Raw genomic sequence first — 24,310 nt, 5'->3', positions numbered from 1 at the left:
GATACAACAGCATTGTATCTGAGATGCTGCCTGTCCCGCAGAGTTACTCCAGCTTTCCGTGTCCATATTAAACCAGCATCTGCAATTCCTTCCTGTACAACAGCATTAATATGTGTCTCTCTTGTATTGAGATCTCAGCAACAAATCAATGTTTCTGAATAAAAATGATACAGTAGACCCAAAATGCTGGAGTAACTCAGCAGCATTTCTGGAGAGAAGGAATGAGTGATTTTCGGGTCGAGACCCTTCTTCGGACCTTTTTCCATGATACAGCCTGTTCCACTTCACTGTACACAGCTCTCCCAATAGATCAATACTAAATACTCAGCAGAATTAGTACGTGCAGCTGGACGTATCACAAAAATAATCACATCTTTAAAGGAACACACGACAGGCTAATTACTTATTTTAATCTACTGAGTCCTCAAGTCAAGTACTTGACTACATTCCTCATATTAATGAAGTTAATGATCCAACTGAAAATGTGAACAAATTATCTTTGTGAGAAAAACATAACTTATAATCAGTCAATGAGCACAGATGCTAATCTCGGCACTCAGTTGGAACCAAACACAAATTAAAAAAAGAAGGCATTTGGATAAACAAAGTTTGGTGTTTAATTTATATGAAACCATTCAGTGGTCTGCAGATGTTTTCATATATTCAAAATGTTGATTTGTAGTAAGCTAGATGTGAATGCCGATAATGTTGTAAACTAAGAAACAAAACACAGTATTTAAAGTCAAAGTTAGTAACCTGTGCAGGATAATCACAAGCATGTGCCTATGTTTAATCCCAGGACCCATCTCCTTACAGCTTGCTCAATTTATATGCTACTCTGCAAGGAGAAGCTAATTTAATTTTAAAACAAAATATATGAACAAAATAGTTAATTAAGTGTTAACAGGATGCAACTTTCCACATTATGCAGGTGAAGAATCATGAAATCACATAATGTGAGCATTAGTGAGAAAGCCAATATTTCTTTCCCTATCCTTAAGTGCCTTTGAATCATGCAGAAACAAGGAACTGCAGATGCTGGTTTACAAAACAAAAAAAAGACAAAGTGCTGGAGTAACTCAGCGGGTCAGGCAGTATTTCTGGAGAACATAGACAGGTCAGGACTTTTCTTCGGAGCTTAAGGAACATGCAGTCTGAAGAAGGGTCCTGAACCTAAACGTCACCTGCCCATGTTCTACAGAGAGATGGTGCCTGACCTGCTGAGTTATTCCAGCACTGTGGTGTGTCCTTGAATCATGGTGGCAGGAAAGTTCAAGAGTAGCTGGCAGATTAGAGGTGCAACTGAAGGAGCCTAAGGAACATGCAGCAGTGACACAAAAGGAAGGAGTAACATAGGTAACACAGAACACCAAGATGGGGGAAGCAATATTTAAAATTAAACAAAAGCAAATGAAAACCATTGACATTAATTGTTAACTCTTTCCGAGATGCTGCCTGATTTTCTGTTATATTTTGGATTTTTAGTATTTGTTGTTTTCCTATTTGAGCAAATGTTTAACTTAAGGAATAATGTGCTAAATGATTGGGCAGCTTCAACTGGAACGGTACTAAAGTATATGACTTGCAAAATACCTGACTTCAACTATTGCATCACATTCCTGGCCTTTCATTTGCAGCACAGTAAATTTATTACAAAATGTTTCTAACTACTCAATGATAACGTTGTGGAATTCAGAGATGGTAATGCTATTGTCTCTCAAAAAAAAGGGGGGGGGGGGGGGGGGGGGGGGGGGGGGGGGGGAAGTACAGCAATTTAAAAATCGGTTGGTTCTAAGACCTGATGAATCTCTTCAGTGATATCCTAGGGGCATATCTCTCCAAAACAAAAATTAGATTTTCTTCTTTTGTGCCAACCATGACTCCAGCAATTAAGTGTTTAGAGATACATCGTGGAAACGGGCCCATCGACCCACCGAGTCCGTGCCGATCAGCGATCACCCATACACTAGTTCTACTGTATACAATTAAATTGAATCTGATCTGAACCCATACACTAGTTCTACTGTATACTAGTTCTACCCTGCACACTAGAGACAATATACAGAGGCCAATTAATCTACAAACCTGCACGTCTTTGGAATGTGGGAAGAAACTGGAGCACCTGGAGAAAACCCACGAGGTCACAGGGAGAACGTGCAAACTCCTTTCAGACAGCGCTTGTAATTCGATTTGAACCCGGATCTCTATCGCTACGCCACCGTGCCGCAATCCTGATTCCAAATTGACTGCACTGGTCAGATTTATCAGGATTGGGGAGGGGTGGGAGGAATGGGGAACGTCGGGAATAGAACATCCCTAGCAGAACCCAGTACCAAGTTATTGGCATGCAAGTGACTCTTGCTTGATGACTCATCGCAGTACTCATTACTGAAGGGTTGGCGAGCTTATGACTCTACCTAATTATAATGTGGTTGAGACATACGCTCCAACCCTGAGGAAGCAGAAGAAAATTGCTACTCACAACTCAAAGGGAGATAAGCTGATCCACCTGAGCAACTTTAACACTAGGGAGATAGGGACTTTCTGGAAAGAAATAATCAACAAGGAAGGAATGCTAACTACGATGGGATTCTTCCCCTGACAAAATGCCTCATTATAATTAACATTTTATTTCGTCGGGGAATACCTCACATATCATCATCATTGCCCGAGTGTGGGAACACAAAAGAGTCTGAAATGTCCATGCCACGACAGGCAGTGATGTCTCCAGGATTGACCAACTAACCCATTCCATTATCTCCATCCATTACAAAACACAAGCAAAAAAAGCACAATGCACAAGATCATTCAGGACAACACTTTGCAGATCTATGCATGCTCACACAAAACAGACAGAATTTAAAGCCAGACAAGAGACATGCAACAATGTTCAGTCTGATGCACAAACGGCAATATTTTTCTGACTGGAACTTAAGCCTTGTCCACTTCAGCTACCTGGTTTCATATTCAGACGGTACTTTAAAAAAAAAATCTACCAGTAATTTCAAATATGACGTTGAAAGTTGAAGTCCAGAACTTCATTGTATCACTGAAAGACGTTCACCTGGTGTTTGTGGAACGGAAAGAAAAAATGTGTAGTCACATAACAAGATAAATTCACGTTTCAGTCAAGCAGAATGAAAATGCAAATCAATGGTGGATTGTGGATGTGTTCAGAGTAATATTTAAAAAAAATTATAACATGTACCACAGCTGCATAATGAAGCTCAGGTAATATATTATTCATGATCCATATGAATAACACAGCAGTTTCAAAGGGCTACATGGTCAATGCCTGCTCTTATATCCAGAAATTAAAATATTTGGCAATCATCAATCTAATGTATTTTGATGTATATTTTTTGGCTTGGTTCAGGTAAGATTCGTGTTTTCCAGTCTTTATTCGTATTTGAAAAAAAAAATTTCCTTTACAAAACAAATTTTACTTGCAAGATGAATCAACTTTTCCTCCATGAACTGAAACAACAAAAATCAGTATTTACAGATGAGTTCAGGGTTCATTTTAAACATTTCTATGTTGACCGTCATTGAACGTTGAACATTGCCATCAGACCAACGTGCTGCAAGCATATGGGATTGGACAACACAGGCTGAACTCATTTTGGTACTAATTTGGAAAGAGCAGTCAGGTGAAGAAGCAAATAAAAAGCCATGTTCAACGTTTCTAAAGCAATGAAAATAAAATATATAATTTCTGCGCAGTCTATCTTTATTGCGGAATTAAGATGGGATTCAGAGGGAAGATTTTTCTCAGTTAAATATAAAATCATACAAGCGCGTACAATGATAATTTTTTCAAGAAACTTTGAAATACTGACTGGGATCAGCAAAAATAATAGGCAGAGACAATGCAATATTCCCTGAGTTCCAACTATGGGACCAAGAAAAGGCAGCTTGCTTTTGTTCATAACCAAAAAGGTAGCATTACTTTTGTTTCCACTTCCACATCAAAATAAATATAATTACCAATAGATCTGAAACACAGTATCTGTTGAAAAGAAAGGAATCTGTGTGGTCTAAACCATCTCACCTTTTTTCCCCTGGTCACAAAAACATCAAGTACCCAGTATGAGATATCACCCTGGTTGTCAAGAAGTGGGTGGGACAAGGGGCAACAACAAAATTCAGGAGCAACTACTTCCAATACACTGGTTACTTCCAGGAATCCAGTTGAATCAAATTTAATCAAGGGCAAGCTGTCCACTGATATTTCAAAATTAGACAATGCACCAGCTGAGAAAAATAATTTATAAAAAAAGCTTGCGGATGCAGATAAACAAAAAGAAAAAACACATTAAGAAAGCAATGTCCACTTTGTAACGCAGGGAGTCCCCCACCTTCCCTAGGGTTCCGTTCCTGAACACAGTAAACTAAAATCTCCATAAGTCAGAAATGAATTATTTGCTCTAAAAATGTAATGTTAAACCTACAGCCTTGACAGCACCTGTGGGCTGATTGGCAAAATGTAGACTTGGGAATGTCAGTATGGGTAATATGTTGTTACCAGCAAGTGAACTGTGACAGAAGATAAGACAGAAATGCTGGAGGAACTCAGAGAGTCAGGCAGCATCTCTAAAGAAAAGGTAACGTTTCACAACTCTTCTTCAGTCTGAAGAAGGATTCCGATCCAAAACGTCACCCAGTCCTTTTCTCCAGAGATAAAAAGTTATTCCAGCAATATGTCTATCTTTGCTATAAATCAGCATCTACAGTTCGATCCAACACAGTTATGAGCGTGTGATGGCACTGGGCCAGGACTTACTGGAATTTAGATGGTTGAGGGGGGACCTCATTGAAACTTACCGAATAGTGAAAGGCTTGGATAGAGTGGATGTGGAGAGGATGTTTCCACAAGTGGGCGAGTCTAGGGCTAGAGGCCATGGCCACAGAATAAAAGGACGTACCTTTAGGAAGGAGATGAGAATTTACTTTAGTCAGAGGCTGGTGAATCTGCATAATTCATTACCACAGAAGGTGTGGAGGCCAAGTCAATGGATATTTATAAGGCAGAGATTAATAGATTCTTGATTAGTACGGGTGCTATGAGTTATGAGGCGAAGGCGGGAAAATGGGGTTGAGAGGGAAAGACAGTTCAGCCATGATTAAATGGTAGAGTAGACTAGATGCGCCAAATGTCTTAATTCTGCTCCTATCACTTATGAACTGTGACAGATGTTTGTGTGAATGCAGGGCGGATGGAGGGAAGCTGATCGCCCAATCAGCTAGAAAACTATCGACAGTATAAAAGCTGAAGAGAGTTTGGAGAAGACAGTCGCAGTGTTTCTGGTGAAGAGATTTGAATGCTACACTCAAGCAGAGTCTGTGCGACACCAATTTGGATTTTCATAAATCTAGTCCTCTGTAACCTTCAGCAACCCAGTGTCAATGCATAAGTAGTCAAGTCAAGAAGAAAATCCAACAGAAAACCGACCACTTTCCAATTCACAGTCATTTTCAGCCAACAAATATTTTTCTAGGTGAAAGGCTGCATGGTATTAAAATTTGATCTGCAACAACTGGGCTAAACCTTTACATTGGTAACCACAAACTACCTAACAATAAACATGAGGCTATATACATCATGCAAAGGTGTCATTTGATACAGTAATATAAATATACTAGTTACATCAGCAATGTTAGCTGTACATCGATAAGTCCCTTAATGTTTTACAAGTGAATTCCTTTCAGCTTCAGAGAGCATGATGTTGTGTAAAAGCTAAGTAAACTGGAGAAAACATTTGACTGCGTACAACTCGGGGATCAGTTTATTTTATTGTCGCGTGTACCGAGGTACAGTGAAAAGTTTTTGTTGCGTGCTAACCAGTCAGCAGAAAGACAATACATGATTACAAACGATCCATTTACAGATCCATCCAACCACAGAAGATGCAACACCTGCCCCTAAAGCTCCTCCTTCGACTGTCCAGGGACCCACAGTCCTTTAAGGTTAGGCAGAGGTTCACTTGCATCTCCTCCAACCTCATCTACTGTATCCGTTGTTCAAGATGTGGACTGTTATACATTGGTGAGACCAAACTTAGACTGGGCGATCGTTTCGCAGAACACCTTCGCTCAGCCCGCGTGAACCAACCTGATCTCCCGGTTGCCGGACACTTTAATTCTCCTTCCCATTCCTAAACAGACCTTTCTGGCTTCGGTCTCCTCCATTGTCATAGTGAGGCTAAACGCAAATTGGAGGAACAGCATCTCATATTTTGCTTGGGCAGTTTACACCCCAGTGGTACTCACTTCAGGTAGCCCCAGCATTCTCTCTCACTCTATCCCTCCCCCACCCAAGTCGCGGTTTCCTTTATCATCGTTACTTTTTTGCATATCTTTCATTCATTGTTCTTTATCTCTCCACATCACCGTCTATGTCTCTCATTTCCCTTATCCCTAACCAGTCTGAAGAAAGGTCTCGACCCGAAGCGTCACCTATTCCTTCTCTCCAGAGATGCTGCCTGACCCGCTGAGTTACTCCAGCTTTTTGTGTCTATCTTCAGCTTAACCAGCATGTGCAGTTCCTTCTTATGTAATGATAGTCTGAGGGTCATCAATAGGTAGATAGTAGTCCAGCGCTGCTCTCTGGTTGTGGAAGGATGATTCAGTTGCCTGATAACAGCTGGGAAGAAACTGAGTAAGGTAGTGTGGGACAGGGACACAGAAACCTATTGCAGGTATTAGCCCACAACCCTACCATACTGGCAGTTATTACAGGTTTGCTACTCTCAAACTCTCAAAGTTGTGTCAGGTGCTTCGCGTGTTAAAGGAATTGCAACGACCCAACTTTCACAAATCCTTTCAAGATAAACAATTACTTGGCCGCTGGGGTTTTGCTGTCAGCACCCGGTTCAGACAAGGGTGGGTGTCAATTTTATAAGTACATTAAGTAAAAGAGGGTAACCAGAAGGAGAATAGGGCCCCTCAGAAACCAAAGCAGACATATATGAGTGGAGCCACAGGAGATGGGCAAGATCCTCCAAGATTACTTCTCTGTTAATATTATAGATAAAGACATGAAGATTCGGGAACTTGGGACAGTTAATGGAGTTGTCTTGCAGATAGTCCTTATTATGGTTAAGGAGGTGCTGGACATCCTATGAAAATTTGAATGTAGAAAAATCTCCCGGGTCTGATCAAAGTACACCGAGGTGTTTCAGTTGTGCAAGATATTGGTAATGTCGCAATTAGACTATTACATTCAGTTTCTACATCCTTCCTCCACCCTGCTGCAGGAAGGATGTCATTAAGCTGGAACTAGCGTAGAGGATTAATGAGGATGCTGTCAGGACTCAAGGGCCTAATCAATAGGGATAGGTTGGGCAGACTCGGACTTTACTCATGGGAATGCAAAAGGCTGAGGGCTGATCTTATAGAGGTGTATAAAATAACGAGGGGAATTAATAAGAATGCACAAGAGTCTTTTACCCAGGAAAGGAGAATTGATATCTAGAGAACATAGCTTTAAGATCAGATTCAGATCTTAAATGGTGGGATAGGAAAGATTTAATGGGAGCCTGTGGGTGGCGGGTATAGGGAATGAGCAACCAGAGGTGGTGGTTGAAGCAGCTATTAGAACAACATAGAAACATAGAAAATAGGTGCAGGAGTAGACCATTCAATATGATCATGGCTGATCATCCAACTCAGTATCCTGTACCTACCTTCTCTCCATACCCCCTGATCCCTTGACATGAAAAAACATTTGGACTGCGACACGGATAGGATAGGATTAGAGGGAATATTTGGTCAAAAACACGGGCAAATGGGACCAGTTTAGGAAGTCGGTATGGATGAGTTGGGCCGAAGAGCCTGTTTTTGTGCCGTATGACTGAATCTATGACTAGCATCGCTCTCTGGGGGCTAAATGGCCGGCTGTCGGGTGTGTGTGACCGGCTCTCCCTCCCCATGGCCTTACCTCGATCTTGTCCACCCTGCGGGCGCAGCCCACCACTTTCATGCCGTGCTGGACCAGGGCCCGGGCGATGGCCGCGCCGATCCCCACCGACGCTCCGGTGACCAGAGCCACGCGTCCCTTCCAGCGCTCCATGCCGCACGGCTTCCTCCGCAGCGGGAGGGTGGGTCGGCGACCGACGGGTCGAGGAGGCGGGAGGTCGAGGATGCGGGAACGACTCGCTCCGCTCCTTCTCCACAACTTCACTCCCCACAGAGTCCACAGTACTTGGACCCGCCGCGGGGCAGGTTGGGAGATGTAGTCCGATGGGGGTGGGGGAGTTTCGGCCATGATGCCGCGGGGTGCGCTGGGAGTTGTAGTCCATGTACCGCTGGACTCCCATGCCCGGGGATGGTCTTATCGCCCACAGGACTACAAGGCCCAGAGAGCAAAGCAACCACCCGACGCAAATCAGCACATGTCCCTCCTGTGGCAGATACATGGTGCCAAGGGAGAAGCGCATCTGTCATCACCTCTACAGATACAGAAATAACTCCCTTTCCGAGAACAGTGGGTGAATATTGTGTACATATAACCCTCAAGTGTCGATCTAATTTTAAATAACTTGGCCAGTCCGCAACAAATACTTAAAATGTATGTGCGAGTGATCCGTGGATAGTGTTGTGCACACCAGCTGTTAGATCTGTCCAGTCGGTGCTGGTGTTCATTTTGGTATTGAACCCCATTTCTCATTTTCATTTCAATCTACTTCAGCAGAGTTTGAGTGCTTCAGCAGAGAAACTGAAAGATCAAGCGTTTTTGCAAACTCCATCTCTGCACAAAATTAATGTTCTTCCTAAATTCTCTTAACACACAATGCGGAAACAAGGAACTGCAGATGCTAGTTTACCAAGGAAAGAAACAAAATGCTGGAGTATCTCAGCAGATCAGACAGCATCCCTGGAGAACATCTCTGAATCACACATGCATACATTTGCACAGTTATTCTTGACTTATCTACTGCCATAATTTCAAGGCTATCTCTGCAATTTGCTTTCCATCAATCATCTCTCACAAACACTTTTCATGCACAAAACAAGAATAACTATCAAATCATTTGTTGCGGAGCTTTCGTAAATCCTAACTGCCTTATCTGTTATGTTCCATACGGTATTACTCAAACCAGTATTTCTGTACCCTGTTATTGGCGAAACTGACGGAGGATTATTTTTTTGTATGTGACGGCTGGTGGGGTGAAAGGGTGATCGGCCCTTGTTGCGAGTGCGGGGATGGATGGGGAGGACACAGTGTTGCGGGGTATAAACATCTATAAGGAGGGGAAACTGTCCCTGCCAGATGTCTGGTCACTGCCTAAGCAAGTTCTTCTCTGAAAAACTTTATTCTGATTTCTAACAAAATTGAGGAGCCAGACGTTTGTTTTCCAGAGATCTACTTCCTTCCTTTCCATAGTAAACTGGGACAAACTTAAAAAAGACAACCTCCAACTCTCAACTCAATTTAGTTTATCTGGTTTTCCTCTGCTCAACTGTTTCGCCCACTTTGGCCTCTTTTTTGTCAGCTGTGCCTTCCACATTAAGAAAGTAGACCATCCAGCTTCTATTCCTTCACACTGTTAGCTCAGTCGTTTCTGGAGAACTCAACGCATCAAGCAGCGTCTGTGGCGGGAAGGAACTGTCGACATTTTGGTGATCTTGTTTCGGGACCTCGAGTGGAGAGGTATGACAGCCAGTATAAAGAGGGAAGTGGCAGGACAGGAACCAGTAAGCATTTGCTGAAATAAATTCTACTTCTTGCAGTAACCCTTGATATTAAGGCCGAACTATTCTTATGAATAAATTACATTAAATGTGTACTTCCTATGTAAACTGAAATTTGTAACTTTGATACCTTTTGTATACCATGAACACAGTTTTCCCGAGTAACTTCTGCTTCATCTTGTTTTTTCTTGACAAGACTGCATAAAATTTAACTCATTTTGTAAATGTCAAAGTCAATTAATTTTCAACGGGTCCAAAGTTATTTCACATTCCCAAAGTTTGTTTTTGTGCTATCTCAAATGGATTTTAATTACGCAATTTCCTGTACCTCCAAAACACACACACACACCACACGTACACACCTCCTGACCGGTTATAAAAACCACAGCTTTCAATCACAGGCAATAAATACAGTAGGCAGAGAAATAATTTCACATTATTAGAGTTTATATAGAAACACCTCTTCCTTTGTCGACACTGAGATTAAATTGCATTTTTATAAGCAGCTAACGGTTCCATTATTTACATTTTAATTTAAATGGAACAATGGAACATACAAAGCTCCTCAAGTGTACCCATACATCCTTCCTGCTCCAGAAATACAAAGAACATTGGACAGAATACAACGTGCCCATCTTTAAGAGAGCTTCAATGGGCATAAAATAACAATCATCATTGGAGTGATAATTCACCTAAATGCATTGTGAGACCTTTTAACTCCAACAATCATAGATTTTCTGTGGATTCTAAAGAATAATTTATTCACAACATTTTCCTCTTAAGTTGTGCTCAGTCTAATGACAGCTGTGGATGTCATTGTGCGAGCGCTGAATAATGCAGAGTGGCTGCATCACCATTTCTCCCTGCAGCACCTTTCTCTCAACATTAACCTTCAGTGAAAGGTGAAGGATCCTCACACAATCTACATATTCTTGAAGATATTGATTTTCATACTGTTAAATGCAGTTGCAATATATTAAAATTAAATTCCATGAATGACTTTGTTGAAGTTGATTAATATGGACTGTTGATACAAGAAAAACGCTGAAATATTTCCTCAGTGATCCCTTTATTTTGTGCCTATGCATGCTAATGCACCAACTACGTGTTTAAAGTAGTGTTAACGTATTTAACAATGTGTTTCAAATATATTAACAAAATAATGCCCAATGCTTATTGTGTTCAGAATTGTGAAACTTGCAAGTACGAGCGAAACAATATTTATCTGCCTCTGACAATCAACATTGAATATTCCCACATCAGAGACAGTGCCTATCAAATAAAGGTGAAAGAGACACTCCCGTCTCCTCCCCACTGAATGGTACAAACCAAAGATCCTATAGTGGGATCTTTGGTACAAACTGCACCTCACACAACCCAGCTTTAAGGGCTCCCAGACATGATCAATTTAGTCCCTGTAAATGGCGCACATTCATGAATGGGTTTCAAAAGCTGATTTCGTAACCTTAAAGGAACTACAGGTTACTTATTCATGCAACAAATGCCAGGAAATATATAGTTAGAAACATGGCAATGCATCATCTTCGTTGTTGTGCATCACACGAACAAAGGTTCTGGCCTCAAGTAAACTAAATAAATTAACAAGTGTTAACATTTGAAAGACGAGGGACTGCACATGGATTAAAAAACTATGTTAAACATTAGAGTGCAGAGTCAAATTAATGTAGCTTACCAACCAATTTAGTGAGAGGATTGTTTTTTCAACATTGTCTTATAAAAAGACACAAAAATGCAATTTTTCTTTCTTTTTTTAAATCAGTAACCAGTTTTATAGTTAGGGCTATACAAGATGGAAACAGGCCTTTCAGCCCAACTTATTCATGCTGACCAATTTGCCAAACTGAGCACATCCCACTTGTCTGCCAAACAGAAGTATCTTGTCTGGATGCACATTTGTCAGATTCATTCATTGCAGTGCATTAAAACCGCAACCTGGACTAAACTTAAATTTGGATCTGAAGTTTGCCACTTATAGAGGAATTCAAGTCAAGAGTGTATTATTGTCATTTGTCCCAAAACAGAACAATGAAATTCTTACTTGCAGCAGCACAACAGATATGTACACATTGTACTCTGTAAACACCATATTAAGCAGCAAAACAAGTTCAGTATATATATATATTATTTTTTTTTTTTAAATAAGCAAACAATAATAGTGCAACGGCAAAAACTATGCCCTCAAGTCTATGTGGTTTGGAGCAACTCATTTGGAAGTTGTAGTGTTTAATAGCCTAACGGTTATAGGGAAGAAACTGCTGCTCCTGAAGGTGGATGTTACAGTTCTCAGGATCCTATACATTCTTCCCGATTACTGCTTATAATGGAGATTATATAAACATTTGAACATGGTTTTGTTTTTGGTCCCCAATGAACAATCGAGAGATGATTATTTTGGGTCAGTGTAGAAAGGAATACTGCAGATGAGAGGGATGGTTTGTGGAAACTTTTCGAAATATTCAGACACAAAAAGCTGAAGTTTAGGGGTAACTCAGCGGGACAGAGCAGCAGGTTCATCTCATGGATGAGAAGGGAGGAATGGGTGACGTTTCGGGTCGAGACCCTTCTAATTGTTATATGGTTATATGGTTAACAGGCACAAAAAGCTGGAGTAACTTAGGGATACGGGAAACGAGAGGGATATAGACGATGATGTGGAGAGATAAAGAACAATGAATGAGTGTTCTAACACCACAGCTACAAGTTAACCGCAGAATATCACAATGACCATTCTTCCTGTGCTAAAAGGCAGGCAGTGAATGTTGATGTTTTTTTTAATCATTTACATACAAGTTTGATCATAAGCAACCACACTTTATCACCTCACCAAGGGAATGGTAATCAATCATAGAGGCATTGGACCAATTTTGTCCTTTGACATTTGGCTCATAAACCAGTTACAGAACCCCTGGTATGACTACCCATGAAGAGAAGCAACTTAGTCTTTGAGTATGATGCGGTGCATTGACAGATAATCAATGTTCAACTTCATGAAGTCACTTGAAAACCTCCATGTTAACTTATTTCAACATCCTGTCAATGAGAAATCCACAACTCTACCTATCACAGATTTCTTTTACACAGATAATTTGAAGAAATAATTTGTAAATTTGTATGGACACTGATGGAGATAATAACCCTAGGAGAAAGGAATGCTTCCTCTTTGAGGCACCAATGTAAAATAGGTTGTGCAAATCCAGCCACACTATGAAAGGGCTTTAAACGAAAGCTCTACAGTTTACTGCAATGCACAGTGTAACAACTGTCTTATCACATCTACCATTCTATAAATTGATATTACTCTATAACCTGGGAAAGGTTCTAAAATGGGATACTTCACCTGATTTCACATCAAAGCTTCCAGGCAAAGTACAGAAGAAATATCAGTATTATTCTCGACCCAATTTGAATCTAGGTTTAGTTTAGAGAAACAGCTTGAAAACAGGCCCTTTAGTCCATCGAGTTCACACCGACCAGCGATCCCCTTACATTAACACTACTCTACACACACTGGGAACAATTTTACATTTATACCAAGCCAATTAACCTACAAACAATACTCAAAGAGATAATCGGTCTGATAAAATTTTCAGGAGGATAATTTGCACAAAGCTGTTTCCAATTGCAGGTACAAGAAACGAAAAGCTCAAGAAACAAAATGCAAGCTTATTATAATATTCAGAATTAGAATTCAAGTTAAATATGAATGTTTTGAATCCTTGACAAGGTCCATTGATTGAGAAAAGTGCATTTAAAGCTGCATTTCCACTCCAAATGAAGACCAGAAATTAGCATCACGACATTGCCAAGATGGCAAAATAAACTCAGAATGAAGATCTGATCCGGTTCCAGAGAACCATAGCATGAAATTGAGAAGAGGACAGTCTCAGACTGCTTGATCTAACACAGCTTGCCATGCAAATATCTTTGAAGGCCATGAGGGAAGGGAAGAAACAAAGAACTGTAAGGTAAATTTAGACACACAGTCAGGCAGGCTCTCTGAAGAAGATCAGTTGTATGGATAACATGCAAAGGTGACGTTTTGGGTCGGGTCCCTTATTCAGACTAAAGGAAAGCTTATTGAATGAGGTTTATTCCTCATGGTATTGAGAAGGAAATCTCTCCTGGAGTTTGCATTAAAAAAGTACTTTAGAATTGTAGTTACGTAGTAACAGACAGCCGGCACATTTCTCCTTTAGTCAAGCAGAATGGAGGAATCTAAAGGTGCACAGGATACTTGTTTGCACTCTCATTCAAATCAATGCAAAAGACATGATTTAAAATAGGTAAGATGGTACATAATTACAGAGGCAAAATGTGCTTTGTTAATTTGCATCATTGCCCTGCACACTCAACTGTGAACACCAGGGGTGGCACAGTGGTAGAGTTGCTGCCTTACAGCGCCAAGGATCCAGGTTCGATCCTGACTACGGATGCTGTCTGTACAGTTTTACATTCTCCCGTGACCTGCGTGGGTTTTCTCCGGATGCTCCAGTTTCTTCCCACACACCAAAGACGGACAGGTTTGTAGGCTAATTAGCTTGGCATAATTGTAAATTGTCCCTAGTGTGTGTAGGTGTGTGGGGATCGCTGGACGGCGCGGACTCAGTGGGCCGAAGGGCCTGTTTTCACACTGTTTCTCTAAACTAAGCTGAAGGAAAAACCAAGTTGGATAAGTTAATGCAAAGTGTATTTAAAGGAAAGGGTAAATTATCAATTGGTATGACACTATAAATTATATGAACGTATCAACATTAGCTACCCCTTTGGCTGCTTTCAATCAATAAATAACTGGATTCATGCAAAGGATGCATCTCCATCAGCTATTGGGAGAAATGGGAGAAGCATAAAATCTTGAAAGCAAATATACAGAGCTCTCTGTAAGTTTAACAAAATGAACTTAATTTGCAATAATGAGTTCCAGAAATGCATTGCATGGAATTACAACGTGCTACATTATTGAAGTATAATTTGCCTTGATATGTTGAAGCTGCTGCCCATTTACACACAACAGCACTGAAACTATACACAAAGTCTATTGTCAATAAATCACCATGCAGCCAAGTCCTGGGGTGTCTTTTGGAAGAAATAGACTTGGTATGATTATCAGCAGTACAGAACATGTAAAATGTGAGCCCCAAGCCAAAGGCTTACAGGACAAACAAAAGCTGTGTTAACGGAAGGTGAACCATCAACTGATAAACATACCAATACGCAAAGCTATGCCTGAGATGGAAAGACGCAATCAGTTCAATGCTTGTTCTAACAGGCAATCTTTAGCTCAGTGGATTCATTAAAAACGCCATTTACTGCACATTATGCCAGGATTGTCAGATAATAGTGCTGATCCTCATCATCACCTGCAGCCTTTCAGTTTGATAGCCTCAAGTCCTAAAAATAAAAGGCTATCATTTTTAATTCTGTACCGCTCAGTTGTGAAGGTTGACGTAACAGTTATTGCACGGCAATTTTAACTCCTTTCCCGATTTGTTATGTTAAGTCAGTCCTGAACCAACAATAATTATTCAGGCACCTTAGATACTGCTGGAACCCTCTTTCCTCATACACCCGGCTTGGCTAGGTTTGTGCAATTCATCAGTTGGGCCCAGTTCAGTTACATGTTCTTCAGTTTTTGAAGATCTACTTTCCTGACCCCACCCTCTCTCCACCCAATGTCCTTTCCATTAAAGTATCAGTAGCAAATTCTTTTCCAGCTTTCCCATTTCAGTTATATTTTTAATAGAAACCAACTTTACCCAAACTTGAATACTCAACATCGAAAACTTGAAGAGTCAAATGCTTCTTATTTGTTCAATCAAAATCCATGCATAGGACAGTTACAAACAATGCTCCCAACAAATTTTACACAATATGAAAATAAGAGTTGAATTTTGTGTTTATTTTTAACTTTTGGCTTATTTAAGTCATTTTGTATTCCAGATTTTTTATTGGTTATCAAAAATCAGGTATTTTTAAATATTGAAAGACACTTTACTCATTAGGTAAATCAACCAAAGATCTCTAGACAAGATCAACGCAACAACATAATAGACCGGTTTAGACTTTATTTTAATGATTTCTGCACAATTTTTTCATTTTTCTTTATCCAGTCACAAACTGATTTTGCTTGTTTGTCCTTTTCCAATCGTATTTTCTCTGCCAGTTGGTCTCACGCAAATAATCAGTCCAACACACAATTTGAATTAAACATTGTAGAGGCTAAATAAATTATTGCAAAGAGATACAGTCAATATTTATTTCAACAATATTTGCTGCACATCGAAAAGTCACTTAATGCATGACAAGAAATTCATTCCTTTCATGTTCAGGGAGTGTGGTGCTGTGCAAGAGCGAAGTAGCCTGAGGTAAACAGCTGTCCACATAAATTTCAAGGTAAAGTGTCAGACGGGGAAACTGCAGATGCTGGTTTGCAGGATCTGGTTTCAAGATCTGTAGGGAGGAACTGCAAATGCTGGTTCAAACCAAAGATAAGACACAAAATACTGGAGTAACTCAGCGGGTCAGGCAGCATCTCTGGAGAGAAGGAAGAATGGGTGACGTTACAAGGTTGAGACCCTTCTTCAGAAAAAGGGTCTCGACCTGAAACGTCACCATTCCTTCTCTTCAGAGGTGCTGCCTATCCCGCTGAGTTACTCCAGCTTTTTGTGTCTTAGTATTAATATTTGTCTCTCTTGTACTGAAAACTCAGCAGCAAATCAATGTTTCTGACTAAACTTCAGTCTGAGAGTCAGGGGAAAGGGAAACGAGAGAAATAGACGGTGATATAAAGATATAGAGAACAAATGAATGAAAGATATGTAAAAAAAAGTAACGATGATCGAAGAAACGGTGGACACAGGAGACGCGGCAGCCCATTCTAGGTATTACCCCACAACCCTACCGCATTTCCAGCTATTACAGGGTTAGACAATAGACAACTGATGCAGGAGTAGGCCATTCGGCCCTTCGAGCCAGCACTGCCATTCAATGTGATCATGGCTGATCATCCCCAATCAGTACCCCGTTCCTGCCTTCTCCCCGTATCCCCTGACTCCGCTATCATTAAGAGCCCTATCAAGTTCTCTCTTGAAAGCATCCAGAGAACCGGCCTCCACCGCCCTCTGAGGCAGCGAATTCCACAGAATCACAAATCTCTGTGTGATTTCCTCGTCTCCGTTCTAAATGGCTTACCCCTTATTCTTAAACAGTTGCTTATCTCACCTCCACGCCCTCAAAGTCGTGGCAGGCTACGCGTTCAGAGGTGAGGAACTTTCGCAAGTCCTTTGGAGGTAATCAATTACTCGGCCACGGGCGGTTTGCTGCCAATAGACACAAAATGCTGGAGTAACTCAACGGGCCAGGCAGCATCTCCTGGTTCTTGGTCCTCCAAAATATTCCAAATGGAATTTAAACTGGAGGTGAACTTAGCATCTCTGGAGAGAAGGAACGGGTGACGTTTCGGGTCCAGACCCTTTTTCAGGCTGACCCGAACCTATTCATTCACCCATTCCTTCTCTCCAGAGATGCTGCCGGACCCGCTGAGTTACTCCAGCTTTATGTGTCTTATCTTCGGTGTGAACCAGCATCTGCAGTTCCTTCCTCCACATGTTTCTGTCAAGGTGGGGCTCTGGTGGATAAATGGCCGGCTGTCGGGTGTGTGTGACCGGCTCTCCCTCCCCATGGCCTTACCTCGATCTTGTCCACCCTGCGGGCGCAGCCCACCACTTTCATGCCGTGCTGGACCAGGGCCCGGGCGATGGCCGCGCCGATCCCCACCGACGCTCCGGTGACCAGAGCCACGCGTCCCTTCCAGCGCTCCATGCCGCGCGGCTTCCTCCGCAGCGGGTGGGAGGGTCGGCGACCGACGGGTCGAGGAGGCGGGAGGTCGAGGAGGCGGGAACGACTCGCTCCGCTCCTTCTCCACAACTTCACTCCCGACAGAGTCCACGGTACTTGGACCCGCCGCGGGGCAGGCTGGGAGATGTAGTCCATCCAATGGGCTACAGCTCCCAACCGCGGTGTGCTCTGGGAGGTGTAGTCCATTTCCGATGCACGCTGGGACAAGGGTGCGCTCTCATGTTCCAGTGTCTGCTCCATGCATGCAAGTCTGAAGAAGGGTTTCGGCCCGAAACGTTGCCTATTTCCTTCGCTCCACAGATGCTGCTGCACCCGCTGAGTTTCTCCAGCTTTTTTGTGTAACCTCTGCTCCATGCATAGTCGACAGATAATCTTTGGCGAAGGAAATACGGCACATCTTGGTGCACAATACGTAACAGCATGCCATAACCTGAGAGACGGTGAATGGCCAACATGCACATGTATACGCACACACTAATCGACATTAACTAACACTAAGAAATTAGATAAATTGTAATTGCGCCACTAAGAAATTAATGTTGAATTGCTAAACTTGCTATTGTGTTGTACTGCTTACAGCTGCAAGAACGTGTAGCAATCAATAAAGGGCTGTAGGCCTATTGCAGGTTTATGTACAGGGACATACCTATCCATACACTGTATACAGTACTTGTATTTATATTTATGCATTTCAAATATGTATGTCATGTTTTATACTTTGGCAATATAACATTGTTTTTCATATTGTTAAACAACTTTATATCATGCCAATAAAGTTTTTTAATTGAAAAATTGAATTGAAGTCTTTAGACACAAAATGCCGGAATAACTCAATGTCGCATCTCTGGATAGAAGGAATGGGTGACGTTTCGGGTCGAGAAAGTCTTACTGTGGCGCAATTACACTTTTATCTGTGGGCCATTTCTCGAGAGTCCACCAATGCAATTCTGCACTCTGTATCTTCCCCTTCACTCTTTGTATTGTACTCGGTTGATTGGATTTATGTATAGTATTAACTGATTTTGTGAGCAAACTAGCTATATTTCCACTGTACCCCAGTACACGTAACAATAATAACCCTTAACACAAACTGAAATTACTGGACAACAGTCCAGGGAAAGAATCAATGTTTACGAGTTGTGACCTTTCCTCATATCAATGAAAGATCTGGCGTTTGGAGCAGCAACATCATACGAACAGGATTAATATTGTCTTGAGGCATTACTTAGTACGCTGATACTTCATTTTAAATGCCAAGCTAAGAGAACAATGAGGCTGGTCTATCAGGTAAATACGTTTAATTATTTCTAACTGTGTAGTTCAGAAATATTGACAATAAGCCCAGTTTAGGATGGTATACCTGATAAGCACCTCAATCACTATAGTATTGTGGGGTTACTTGGGTTGCTTTACTTCAATCAGATACGATCTTCTTTCAGCTGCAAGATCATCTCAAACAAAGTGTAGTTGAGTTGTTACTTTCATAGAGCACCAAGACATAAGCAGTGTAATAATATTTGTAATGTCAAACAGGAAAGAGCAAACTAAAATTTGCAATTCACTCCTTTCCAGGTGGTTGATCCACAACAGAACAGTAATGGAGACTAATGTAACCATCTTACAAGAGGAAAACATGAAATTATTGCATAATAAAGATGCATTTTCATTTGAAATCGCTTGGATTTTACTGAAATTTTACCAATCTGGCAGATTAAGGAAACTACAGTCAAATGCTAGAAAAACTAATCTATCAAGATATGAGAAACACTGCTCTTCAAATAACAATTTTAATTTAAGCAAAATGTATGGACAAGCTCGGGTTAAACTTGCATCTGAAGGAGAACACTTTGAATTATGTAACCTACTCTTCACTATGTGAGAGAGTTCTGAATTAGGGCAGCAACTAAAGTCAAGTGGAGACTGGCACTGATTAGGAATTGGGGACGAGAAGGAATGTCCATTCATGACAGTGTTCCTAATCTTGATCATTATCCATTACTTCCAACTGAAAGAATACAATAAGAGCCAAACATCTTCTACTTCTGCCAAACATTGACCGTAGTAACAATCTACATCAGAGTGGTGAATCTCTGGAACTCTCTGCCACAGAGGGTAGTTGAGGCCAGTTCATTGGCTATATTTAAGAGGGAGTGAGATGTGGCCCTTGTGGCTAAGGGGATCAGAGGGTATGGAGAGAAGGCAGGTACGGGATACTGAGTTGGATGATCAGCCATGATCATATTAAATGCGGGCGGTGCAGGCTCGAAGGGCCGAAGGGCCTACTCCTGCACCTAATTTCTATGTTTCTACACGTATCCTTACAAGTCAGAGCAAGTCAGGGGTGGGGGAGAAAGTATGTCGGCGGAGCTTTAAGAGGGAGTCAGGTTCAGAATAAACTGGAAAATTCCAAAATGTTTCATACGTTGGCTATTTTGTTTAACAAGCTTAAAATTCTGTAATGTATACATTTCGAAAATAGTACAAATTGAAACAAGGCGAGACAAGGAACTGCAGATGCTGGTTTACAAAATAAGACCGTGCGCTACAGTTACACACCAGGTCGGGCAGCATCTCTAGAGAACATGGATAGGTGACATTTTAGGCCAAGGACCCTTCTTGCAGCTGACTTTAAAGCTGGTTTGTGGAGCACGTAAAAGGGTGAAGAATGTAAATGCCCATTGAATACTGAAAAGTCAATGCAAGGGTGGAAGAAACCTATTTTACTACAGTATTGTAATGAAATTGATTTCGTAATTTATAGCTGCAGATGCAACAAGTTAAACTAGCTCAGTAACAGGTAAATTAAATTAGCACCATGGAGAAGTAATTTAATTGTCAAGGAAAATCTATTCTACTGTATTCTCATTTTATATACCAAGGAATTCATCAGCTTCAAAGCAGTAGAGATTTGAAAGAAGCTAAAAGATGACATTACTCAATTTTAAATATTTTCTTTTTTACTGCGAGGCATTTGTATATTTAACCAGATTTTTAAATAAAACTAAAACATAACGGATATGCACATTAATAAATATTCTTTATTTGTAAATTCTGCACATTGCGCTTGTACATATTACATCCAAACATCATTTTAAATGGATGTCTATTGTAAAACCTTAAATCAGAAGTTTCATTTTTCACTGTACACATTTATTGGTAGAACATCTCTCGTCACTAGACGTTTGTATAATTCTCACAGTAAAGTGAAACATTGAGTGGGAGAGAGGAGAGGCATTAAAAGTATAAGTAAGCTTTTGCAGACATCTGGCCGAATACTGCACAAGCTCCAAGAAAGCAGATGAGCACAATATGCTCCCCACCACCAGCCTGGGAGAGAATGTTGAAAGGAAAATAAAAATAAACCACACCACCAACTATTCAAGGTAAAATTATGTAACAGAAACAAAAATCTAAATTTCTTAAGATTGAGAGAGAGAAGGCGCACTGGTCAGAGTGTGTTTGTGTAGAAAAGGGTGGCTTTTGGTTCAACCATCTTGCTAGTTTGCACCAGCTGTTGTTAGCCAACCATTGCAGATACTGTAGTCATTAGAGCGACAGTACTTGTTAAATCTCTCTTTTAAGTGCTGACGGTATTGTTCTCGGTTGATGTAGAAAGATTGGTTATTTGTCATAAATGCCTGTATTTCATCTTGTGTAATGAAGATCTCTTCCTCTGAAGTACACTCAGATTCTTCCTGGAAAAAATAAACCAGCAAATTACAACAATGATTAACAATGCAAGGACTCGAGTACTTAATTAGAACGCAGCTATATTAGTAACAATTTGAAACAAGTTAGTGGAGGCATTCGACAAGATTTAAAGTGATGACTGAACTGCAAAGTGATAGGATTTTGTACTTGCAGTTACAAAACTGCCCTGCTACAGATAGAAAAATGTGAGAATATCTATCTCAAAGGTGAAAGTGACAAGAAACGTGTAGCTCTCAGTTTTCAAACTTTCAATATGAAAAATGCCCTTCTGCAATAGCCCTCAGTGGCCCAAACTGCAGAGTTCAAAATTGGAACAATTAAAATCAATGTACAATGGACTCCAAATGCAGCTCTCAACAGTAGGAGCAATGTCCAAAAAACAAATGCACATTTTTAATTAAAGTGGCTGTGACTTCTGAGCAATGTTTCATGGGCAGGGTGCCAAGGCAGACAGGTGTAGTTGGTGCACATAAAATAGCTTACATTTAACAGAACTCAGGTCCTCAGATCTCAGACCTTTTGAAAGACAGCACCTGTGATAAAGACAGTAATCCTTCAGTACTACACTATGTAGCCAGGACTGTGCCCAAATCCCAGATTAGGATTTCAACCAGTGTTCTGATGCAAGATGTGCATCTTATCACCTACCCAAACTGATCTTAAAAGTCACGCGGTCCAATCGTCTTTACGAACATCACCAATAGTGGCAGGTTTTTTTGCAGAAAAATATCCTCCAAACCTATACATCACAAGATGTTGGCCAGAATTTGTACAACACTATTAGCATTCCTCAAATGGTAATAAATTGAAAACCTACTGAGAGCAACTGAATCATGTAATTCAATGTTAGCAGATTGGCACCATCTAGTGCTGAATTGTTGCATTCATGAAAAAGTCAGTAAATGCAAAACATGGTTTTGAAGACCAAACTCAGAACCGCTAAAATACTGCCATCTACACCACTATCCTTTTTGGCCCAAGACAATAAAAAGTCCAGATACATACCATGCGCACCAATGCCTTGCTCGTGTTCTTCCAAAACCACCTGATTCTGGACTTGGGCACATTTGCAAACCTAGTATGAACTGAGTGTACTTAAACATTACCATTGTGCTAGGACAATGGAACTCAAAAGAAAACATCCAATAGTTGGAACAACTTATTAAAGAGAGCCCTGGCAATCAAACGTTAAATAACAGCTATAACTACATTAGCTTCCCAGTTATTTGATCAATAATGTAATTGTTCTAGACATATTCAGTTATATTTGCAATTATGATAAATTAAATGCTACAACTAGATTAACACCCAGGTACGGGCTGGAAAATTAGCAACTACCTGGGCTTACATGCCATGAATGTTAAAAACCTAAATTAAAAAAGGCTAAAAGACACCAATCTTCTCATCAACTGTCCTTCATCAGCATTTTAAGAATCACAACTGACCAAAGACCAATTGCTGTTGGCATACCAGCAATGTGGCTGGAAAAGCATGATGGGGGCTCAGGCTGTTCCTTGATTTATCCTCTGATCCCTCAATCTCCATGTTACATGATCCTTCCAGGAAAGTAGTAATAAGTTCAACACCATCTGTAACAGAACACATCCATCTACGCCTACTATTGGTCCACCAAAACTCCCGAGTACTTCAAGCGGTCTGCTATGCAACACTTTACCAATATACCTTTAACTGCACTATAAAGCTCTGCAACCTTTAACAACAAAGTAGTAACGCAATTGAAACATAATTATTACATTCCCTGCCACATACAATAATCTGACGCACATACACTGTTACTCAAGTCACTGGGTCAGAACACAAATCTTCTACCAAACACAGAAAAGCACTAGGAGCACTAAATTTAATAGAAACCTTATGAATCATAACACAACTTGGCGAGTTGGCCGCCAGCCAATAGTTATTTTCTTCCTAAACACATCACCGGTTTCAGATTTATAATCCCATCTATGTTGGCAAAGCTGCCATGTGGCACCAAACAATGGCATGTGTACTGATTTTAACCATTTTAAGGCAATGCTCTAAAGGACCTACAGGATGACTGTAAAATAAATGTGCATATTGTTTTATTTCAATTGAATATGTTTAGGGTTATTAACTAATCTCATTTAAGAAAAGGTTGTATTACTTAATACCTTCATGTGATTTTGCTAAAGGTTTTGACCTATTGATATGCACTATTAAGCAACTGAATGTGTGGTGTAACAGTCGGATTTCAAAGCTTAACAGACAAAAAATATTTTTAACCATTTCAATTACATTTGTACACAAATAAAACAATGTGAATGACCAGTCTCATACTTACAAGTAATTCCTTTAAGGTTTTTGTGCCTCTTCCCCAGTCAGGCATTGACTGGGGAAGAGGAATTTGTGAAGACTGTGAAAAACGTTTTTCCGACAGAATCTGCGTTACCCATACTGGCTGTTGACCACCTTTCTCTAATGAGTTACAACGATCTTTGGTTTTATCATGGTGGAACTCATTGTGAAAAGCATTACCCAAATTTTCTTGTGCACTCAGATTTATGTTACACTCGCCAGCATTTTCACTCTAAAAAGAAACAGAATAACATTTTAAATGCTTAAATTTCTAATTGCTTTTAATTTTAATCTTTATGCCCAAAATGGAAAATTCAAGACTAATTAAGTAAAGGCAAATTCAATCAAGCAATTTTATCCAGTTATCACAGAGGTTAAGACAATAAAACCATGGAACACAATGTGCTTCAGGTGATGCAGTCAATCAGTACCTCAAAAGACAGGAATGTTTCAGTAACCTGTCTATGTCAGTGAAAATAGGTGCTCTCATCTTTCGCTGTTTGTTTTTAGTCGTGTTGGTCACGACTCTCTAAGAACTCATCCAGACATTTTAAATGCAGTGAAGGATTCAGCCTCTACAACCTTGATAGGCAATGTGATCTGGACCTCTTCCGCTAATTGGCTGAAAATATCCTTCAATCCTTGTAAATCTATGCCTGGTTTTGACCTTGTTTAACAGATATAGATCCTTGAC

At 40.5% G+C, this 24,310-nt stretch overlaps 2 protein-coding genes across 4 annotated transcripts in view; both read right to left on the bottom strand.

Moving 5' to 3' along the window:
- The window catches only part of dhrs11a (dehydrogenase/reductase 11a), a 60,873-nt gene extending 52,640 nt beyond the window's left edge, over positions 1-8,233 (bottom strand). The window contains exon 1 of one of the 2 annotated variants that reach the window (XM_055658073.1): positions 7,940-8,233. In XM_055658073.1, the coding sequence (XP_055514048.1) occupies positions 7,940-8,071 (132 nt within the window). In that variant the 5' untranslated portion in view covers positions 8,072-8,233. The remainder of the gene's footprint in view (positions 1-7,939) is intronic. The other variant, XM_055658072.1, reaches the window with a different exon arrangement.
- Positions 8,234-20,586: 12,353 nt separating this feature from the next.
- ggnbp2 (gametogenetin binding protein 2) overlaps positions 20,587-24,310 on the bottom strand; it is a 43,642-nt gene continuing 39,918 nt past the window's right edge. For both annotated transcript variants that reach the window (XM_055658068.1, XM_055658069.1), the window contains exons 12-13: positions 23,603-23,848; positions 20,587-21,263 (exon numbers count right to left, since the gene is read on the bottom strand). In XM_055658068.1, the coding sequence (XP_055514043.1) occupies positions 21,066-21,263; positions 23,603-23,848 (444 nt within the window). In that variant the 3' untranslated portion in view covers positions 20,587-21,065. The remainder of the gene's footprint in view (positions 21,264-23,602; positions 23,849-24,310) is intronic.

Source organism: Leucoraja erinacea, chromosome 28 (genome assembly GCF_028641065.1).
Source record: "Leucoraja erinacea ecotype New England chromosome 28, Leri_hhj_1, whole genome shotgun sequence".
NCBI lineage: Eukaryota > Metazoa > Chordata > Chondrichthyes > Rajiformes > Rajidae > Leucoraja > Leucoraja erinaceus.
Note: the sequence above shows the minus strand (reverse complement) of the source record. Positions and strands in the feature narration are given on the sequence as shown.